At 41.7% G+C, this 8,595-nt stretch overlaps 1 protein-coding gene across 1 annotated transcript; it reads right to left on the minus strand.

Moving 5' to 3' along the window:
* Positions 1–260: 260 nt before the first annotated feature.
* Positions 261–8,552, minus strand: SFRP4 (secreted frizzled-related protein 4; the record flags this gene model as incomplete). Its single annotated transcript, XM_010193371.1, has 5 exons — positions 261–449; positions 2,949–3,012; positions 5,431–5,629; positions 8,234–8,299; positions 8,441–8,552. Coding segments are annotated over 5 exons (630 nt in total), but the record flags the coding sequence as incomplete, so codon positions are not given.
* Between the last annotated feature and the right edge of the window lie 43 nt (positions 8,553–8,595).

Here is an 8,595-nt window from a genome sequence, read left to right on the forward strand (position 1 = left end):
TTGCAAATCAGAGCCCTAAGATAAAGCTCAGTCAGCTTGAATATGCCTACCACATATTAGTGCAAACCTACACTCTATGGCTTGCGGTGGCTTGAAAGGAAAAGCAAACCTTGTAAAAGTAAAGTGCAGCAAACAAGTCTATGTAGAAACTGCTGTGAGTTTTTTAAGTCGATGAGTTCTGGATTAATAAAATGTGCCAACCAAGACAGATTGTGACCCTCATCGTGCAGGGAAAGTCTTTCCTTTTGGAAATTTCACACTCATACTCTTTTAGGATTGACTTCTTTCTGGCCATTTCTTATTTTCATGGTCTTTTTGGGGCCACTGACCAGGGGACTGGTGTTCTTGGTTGACGGTTTTGGGGCTCCACTCCGACCACTGCGTCCTGCATTCTGGTTCTTACTGTGGGCCGTTCGCAGCTTCTGTTCTTGCAGTCTCTGTTCCCACCTCTGTGGAAGTGCGAATAACGAAGAGTCAGAGTTAGGGAAGGACATGATCATAAACAATTGTGCCTTAATCAAAGCTATCCTGAACCACTGGTAGCAGCACTGCTCTTAATGGTTTTGTGCTCTGTCCTGCAGGGCCATCGATCTCAGCGCATTACGGCGGACTGCAGCAGAAACCCCCATGTGTTCTTGGGTGGGGGAATTTCCATGACACCAGTTGATGAACATGACAACTGCACATTTTGTGTGCACACTGCATGCCAGTGCGCATCTCACACCTTTTCAGAAGTCCAGGGAAGCTGGCACCATACCGTCATAAAGACAGAGTCTGCACACTGAGACTCCTTTGCAAACTCACTCTTTGCTGTCTTACTGAGCATGCTACTTGAATTTTCCTCAGAAAAGTCCACAGAAAGGAGGCAATCCTTTCACAATATATGTTTAAACACACAGCTACAAGGGAATGTGGTATTTACTTTCTGGTTCTGCATTTCCCTGGGGTGGAGAGGACTGGGCATAAAAGAGCGTATGTTACAGGCAGACAACAGAGGTGACTACTGAAATCACAGTGTGTTTGGAGTTGCAATGGGGCAGCTGTGAATAATGCATCCACAGCTTTATTCAGCAGCATTCCCGAGAAATTTTGAAATGCAATTAGATCAATGAGTCCACCAAAAAGAATAGCTGTCAGATTTCCAAACCCAGAAGTGCAGCAGTTAGAAAACAGATTTTTACAGTGAGGTTAAGTGGTTAGGTGGTCCACTGCAGCAGAGACTGCAGTCTTTCCTCTAGGAACAGAAACACTTCTTTTAAGGAAAGTAAGAACCTGGAAGGGGTCTCACCTTTACCCTCTATTAATGAACCTTCTCTTCTGAAATTCCCAAAGGCAGGGATTTTGACCAGTGATCAAAGCAAGAGAAGTGCTCTCCAGCTTTACTCTTCGGTATCTCTGTGCTGACCCTGTTGCTACTGACTCCTGTCTGGCTAGAGAGGAGACCAGCCATGTTGTGGTTATGTTAACAGATGTCTTCTGTGGTCTACGGACAGCTCAAAACATTCATTTTAAGTGGTAACTCAAGACTAAAGTTGGATGCGAGTCTTCAGAGATGAATGATGGGCATTAAAAAGAATCCACTGTGATACCTAGCTCCATACTGGCCATAATTGCATAGTCAGGGTCATTACATGCATCTTTATGAAACAAAAACTATCTGCAGGCATTTAGGTGTATCTCACTCAAACATGTTTAAAAGCAGATTTAATTTATGTTACTATTATTATAGAAAGAATGACACATGATTTGAGAAGTATTTAGTTGTTTGGCACTCATGCCTCTATTTGACAGTCTGGAAATGAATGTCCAAACAGGTTTAAAGACACAATTAGAAATAACAAGATTGTGTGAGGAGACCACTAAAACACACTGTGTGCCAGTAACAGGTCATTAAGTTGAGAGCTAAGGGATTTCAAGAGTCTGAGTCATACATCAGTACTCTCCTAAATCCCATACGGCATCAACTGCAATTACAATATATTTATTTTCTAAAGATTTAAAGCATGTTTTCTTTTTCACATGTAGGTTTTACATGAGTATGTGAGGAGAAAGGGGAATGATGAAAGTATCAAATACAACTTCCTGCAACTTGCTCTGCAATCTAAAAGTTTCTACCGATGGAAACATGCACCTTTTTTCCTCCTCTCTATCAACTGCCAGTCAGCCCATAATTGGAACAAATACACATGCATGTCCTTAATGCTCTGAAATCTTTCCTGAACTGCAGAAATAATTTAATTACATCTCTAAAAGTGTGAGGAAGAGTTAGATATTGTCTTAATCCACCCTTTCTTTCCATTTTAAAGAGCAGTTTAGAAGCAGGGAGTGATAGCAAGAGCTATCCTGAAGCCTCGAGAAACAGGGGCATCTGCTGCTCCTGCCTCCCAGGTCCCTGTACTAGAGATTTTTCCTTCCAATGTTCCCTGAAACCAGTGAGGGGATGTCCAATACTTTCAGTGGGTCTTTAGTGGTAAGCAGCTGGCGAGGCTCTGTGTCTCAGGCCTACAAATTTTAATTCAGCAAAGCCCATTTATGCAGTACAATGGATGTCAACTTTCTTTCTAACCTACTGTGGACTATATATTCATCTGCATATCACCTATCTGAAAGTTACTTGCCTTAGCAGTGATAGGAAAGGAATTCCCAGAGCCATTACTGTAATAAGCCAGAGTTCACACAAAGATAATACAACCACCCTATTTAGGGACAGTTTGCTGATAAAACAGAAATAAAATTTGAGAGACCCTAAAATGCAAGGGGACAATTTTCAAATTTTCACTTACACTTATATGTAGTTATGAGGTATGAAAAAGATGACATGAAAATAACAATACCCAGAGGTGTTATGGATATCTGAAAGTCAAGTAAGTTCTTCAATGCTGAAGTAGAACAAAGGTGTTTAACTTTTTATCAAGAATATCAGCATTCTTGTCTTTGGCTGTATTTACCTTAAACCTTTTGTTCAGCTGATCCTTCCATTTTTCAACTAGACATCCATCAAGAAGCATCAACCTAAAAATTAAGAAATAAATACAAGTTACAAGTGTTTCTGAGTTTGATTCCTGAGACGTCACTCTGGATGATTTAACACAGACTGAGGTTGAAATGCACTAGCAGGTACTGACAGTTTCTGTATATGGGATGATAGGCAGAAAAATATTTTTCTCCATCCCTAAATGCTTTCTAATGGATTTTTAAATGCTTATACTGATCCTTCTGAAATTCTATTCTAAACTCCATAAAAAAAAGAAAATAGTTTTCAAAAGAAATTGGATTTTATAGCCAAAACTGCAGTACCTGGCTGGTACTGAGAAAACATCTAGAGCCCTTTGTATTCACCTGCAGCTATTCTACAGGGGAAAATTGTCCTATCTTGATCACTATTAACAAAAAGTGATGGGTTGGGTAACATCCCATGGAACTGTTTGGATGTGTACGTACATTTATTTTTACTTATGCCCACTATATACGTGTGTGTGTGTGCATATGTGCAGAACAGCAGTTCAAATTAACGTATTTTACTTCTGAGAATTTTAAAAATTGTGCTGCTTATACCAGTTCAAAAGGAGTACAAAATGCTGTCTCTTGTAGCTGCTAGCCACTGTCCATCCACTTTGCCCACACTGTAGTGAGTGCAAGCCCTGGACCAACATGATCCACATAGCTGTTTCTTTTCAAGGAGAGACTGGAGAACTAAAACACAGGGCTAAAGCTAAGGCCACATCATGATGAATGAAACTGCAACCTGGTACACATCTGATGTAGCTTCTGTTCATGTCAAACTACTGAGTGAGACTCTAACCCTGCAATGGGCAATGGGTGTTTTGCCATTGACTTCAGTGGAGCTACAGCTCCCACCCATTTTCCCTCTGATATTTTAAAAAGCTACTGTAACTCAAAACCTTCTGTTTGCATGCCACTGAGCTCAACAGGAAACGCATATAATAGTTTTTGTTTCTTTTTCAAATCCACTTTAGTACACTATATGAAATTAAAAACCTCAGTGACCTTTAAAAACCATCACAAAATATTTAGTGCATGGTGTGTTTTTCCATAGTAATGGAGACGCAGATTGCAGCCTTTCCCTTTTGAAATCTCCACTCCCTGAGGATCCGCTCCAACAAAGCTCTGCAGCTCAGAGCTTTTCGATCGCAACCTCGATTGTGGTCCTTTCTGCATGACTTAAAACATGTATCCCTAAAATGGCTAACACAAGTGGAGGGCTCTAAATTAATCTTTGTGAAATACTTTCAGACCTGGAAGTGCAAGATGCTGTGTAATAGTAAAATACTGTGTCTGTTAGCCCACACACAAAAAAGTTAAGGTAGTGAGGTATCAGGTGGCAACTTTCAGAAACACCTATAAAATGCTTTTAAAGTATCAACATGATATGGCCCACTAAGTTCTGCACGTAGATGTTTTATGGTCTTTACAAGTGTACACGTTCAACTAACAGTCACATCACTGCATGCAAGACCAACCTGCACATTTTACAAACAGCCTTACCTCACCCACAGCACACAGGCACACGTACCTACCACACCACAGCCTGTCCTGTTAGCCCCTGTTGCTACTGGTACACTCGGGGTGCTAACAGGATTGGGATGTCTCCTTCTGCCTCAAGGACCCAGAGAGAAAAGGGAGTTGTGATTCACCAGTTTCCCCCTCCAGGCCAGCATGCCAGGTTTCCTTCCATGCCTGGGGCTAGGCTGACTGCCAGATGAGAGGTCTGGTAAAGTAAGTTTTGTTTTGTCTTTTAATCATATAGCAGGACTGGCAAGCTGCTCTCAGAGTATTTACTTTTCATCTGCCATCTGGGAGCTGGAGCTCCAATGGCTGCAGATTTGGCTGGTTCCCGTACAGCTGTGGGATCAGAAACTTCTCACTGATGGCACCGCTCCAAAGTATGGACAGGCAGGCGGAGAAGGCCTGGCTCTGACTCCAGCAGCTCTGCAGACAGGAGAGATGTAATATCTCCTGTCCCCTCTGCTGGGGTCCATGAGGCACAACTATGCCAACTACAGCCTCCATCAGGCTTGTAGCACACAAAGCAGCTCATACCTATGGCAAGTGGCCCTAGAAAAACACTCCCGAACAGCTGGAAATGCCTGAAGTGCTTCACGATGCATTAAGCAATATGCTGTCAGCACCTTATGCCACCACAGTTTATGCTCCATGTGTGAGCCAGGTTTTGTAAACACCACATCGTAGTGCAGAGCTGAGGCTGATGAAGCAGAAAAAGTTAATTGCAAAGGTAACCGAAACACATAGGAGTACATGTGGGTTATCTTAAGAAAAACTATCAGTGGTGTAATATTAACTATAACTCACAGAACGCGCTCGTGACCAGCAAGAGAGCTTTGCTGGTCCTCCTTCCTGCCTACCACAGTCAGTTACAACACTTTTCTGCACTGCATCACCAGGGCTCACCTTGAGCGCCATTCATAGCACATGATGAGAACATCCTGTTTTGGTTGAAGAGGTGGACACTGGCACGAGGAATTTGTAAGAAGAGGCACTTGAGAAAGAGGAATTGGCATCGAAGACTTGAGGATGTCTTTGACTTCAACCACAGTCGTTATCTCGTTGCAGTTCCCTCTTTCTACGCTTTTTACTTTAGCATGAATGACTGCAATTAGAAAAACAGAGGTGTGAGAACGTCAGTCTTAGAAATCTAAACACATCTTAACTTTTAATAAAACACATAAAATGGAAAGCTGTTGTTTTGGTTGTGAAACTAGAACTACATCTTCATGTGTGGGCACATACAGTGGCTTAGAATAACAGAGGCCTGATCCCGATTTGGTTTTCAGTAGGACTGTTGACAACTGTGAAATTAAACATGTGCTTAAATCTTTGCGAGATCAGGCCAAGTGATCTCACCTGGAATCGCACACACAAACAGCTCCTTTGACTCAGATTTGAACAATGCCTGGCATAAATTGGACCTGTTCTATAGCCACATCTGGCTATTTCCAATTCAGTAATTAATAATTTACCTCACAGGCAGTTAGTATGAATCCAGCTTTTTCAGTAATATAGTAATTTCCTTGTAGGTTGCATCCAGGAACTAAAGTCTTCTCTTAAATATAAGAAAGAAAGGAAGGTTTAAAACAAGTCATCAAAAACTAAGAGGCTTAGGGTTTTTGTGATTTACCTGGTTTACACTTTTTTCATTTTTTGCCTTTGGAATATGCATCAGTAGTAACATCCTCATATAAAATAAGACTTTGAAAACGGTTCTTCTGACTCTGCATACACAGACACTCATATTTTTACCTTTTATTGAGGAAAATTGCATGTCTGCATAGATGCAAGAAGAAACTGTGTACATTGCTCTGAGGATAATCTCTGGCTAACTTTGCACCTGCTAACACTGGCAGTATCAACCACTGCAGCATTTCATCCGCTCTCTCTTGTCAGAAATACCAAATCAGAGAAACATAACACCATTTTTACACCAAGGACTTTGTCTCTAGGACATGTCAGGATAAGAAGGGTTCTACTATCACAAAATTGCTCTGTGAAGCATGAGCAGCATGTGTATGTCCCACAGGGTCATCAGCCTGCAGCAGCCCTGCCCTTGGCAGCCACTGGGTCAAAAGTCTTCAAATGGACCTACAGATGTCTGGAATAAATTTCACATGTAGAAAACAGGAGACCAGCAATCTTAATGCAGCCTGGGATTTATGTGCTAACTTTGTTAGGACATGTGTAGCAGTCACAAAACACATGAGAGATTTCTGTTCCAGAGACTCACAATCCAATTTCAAGTTCTGAGCAGCTGGAAATACAATTTGGCTGTAAATATTATTTTAAAGGATTTCAGAAAAATTTGGATTTTGTTTGCAACTTGTTTTGCCTTGTCTTGTCTCTCAATTAATTTTCCATATGAGCATTTCTATTTATTTCAGAGGAGACTGAATAAAAATCTACCTCTTAAAAACAAAACCTTGATTTCACAAATTCAGCAGAATTAAATTTTGGACCACAAGCAACACTCCCACTAAAGTCACTGGAATCAGAATTTATATGACTAATACCTGTATTTCATTTAAGAATAGTCATTTTATATCACTGCTTTTTAATATATTTTGGGCAAGTGTGTAAGTTCATTGTCCCACCTCAACATATCACTATGTTGTACCGAGATAGATTAAGGCATTGCATAAAAGAATATATGATATAAATGCACCAAAATGCCATAACAAAAGAGGTGTAGAAATTCCTAAGTTAGATGTTTAGCTTGATTACTCCCACCAAACTGCCGTTTGGATTTTTTTCTCTATACTAACAAAGAAACAATTAACTACAAACTTACTTTAATTTGATATCAGACAAATAGGAATTGACAGGATATAATAACACTATTGCGTAAGAACTTAATTAGTCCCTTGAAGAAACAACTTATATATCAGAAAAAGCCCATAAAGTACAAAAGACCATAGTATTGCATGTTAAATTCATAACTAATAGGAGTATTCAATTGACATTATAGATACTAAACCTGGTATTTATCTAATCTTAATTAGACTTCTTCCTGACTCCCAGAATCACAAAGCCAGAGCGGGGGAGAGCCAGGGTGGAAGAGGGATTAATAACTACTTATATTGCCAATATAGCATGCAACATATCACAAAACTATCAGCCTACTACTCGTCTGGCTGGTGCAAATTGCCATGGAATTCAGCTAATCTCTGACAATTCCACACCAGATGAAACTCTGGCTAGCAAGTAAAAGAATATGCACATTTGTAAGTAATAACTTTTTACCTTGCTTCAGCTTCATTCACATTTCCAAGTTTTATCTAAGGGATAAACCTCTCTTTATTCCACCTGCTAGATGAAAACAGCAGTTGGCCAAGAAGCACATGCTCACACTCACATTTGTTGCAATTGCCCTCAACAGAGTGACCTTTACAGCTGCAAGCACCGCTTCTGCAGAGAGACCTGCTGATCGATCCCAGTGCACATTAACAACATTTCACTGCTTTTATCAGAAACATGCTGTTATCTGCGCAATGACTAGTAAGGAGGTGCCCACAAGTGGTGTGTTTCAGATGAGAACAGTTTGGTGCCCTAGGATAAAAACCCACTAGGAAAGGCCAGAGTGGAGTGGTACCCTCACGCCACACTTGCTGGACGGGATCTGGTGTGGGTGCAGCACCCACATAGAGCTGCCTAACTCACAGGGGGCACGGAGAGGGCAGGATAGGCAAAGTGAGTAACTTACTGTAACTGTAGTTCTTGGCCAGGTAGGTCGACAGTGTAGGCTTCGTCTTTTTGCATCTGCATCGCTCTTCAAAGGAAGTGAAAGGGAAAGAATGGAGTGGTGTCAGAAGTTAAGGGGTGTTAGAGGTTGGTGAGCGTCAGAGGTTGAGGGGTGTCAGGGGAGCATAGCTCGGGGGAGTGGGAGGTAGGGGGGGCGCCCGAGGCTCACCCTGGCCCCGGCTCTTGCAGTCGGGCTCCGGGGGTCTCTCCGGCACCATCACGCCCTGCGTGAAATCCGTCCACTTCACATCTGCAAACAGAGGCGCGGCGGGGAAGAAAAACTGTCGGGAAGAGGCTCCCAGGGGAGGGGTACGGGGGTCCCGC

Source organism: Mesitornis unicolor, unplaced genomic scaffold (genome assembly GCF_000695765.1).
Source record: "Mesitornis unicolor isolate BGI_N332 unplaced genomic scaffold, ASM69576v1 scaffold6231, whole genome shotgun sequence".
Classification (NCBI taxonomy): domain Eukaryota; kingdom Metazoa; phylum Chordata; class Aves; order Mesitornithiformes; family Mesitornithidae; genus Mesitornis; species Mesitornis unicolor.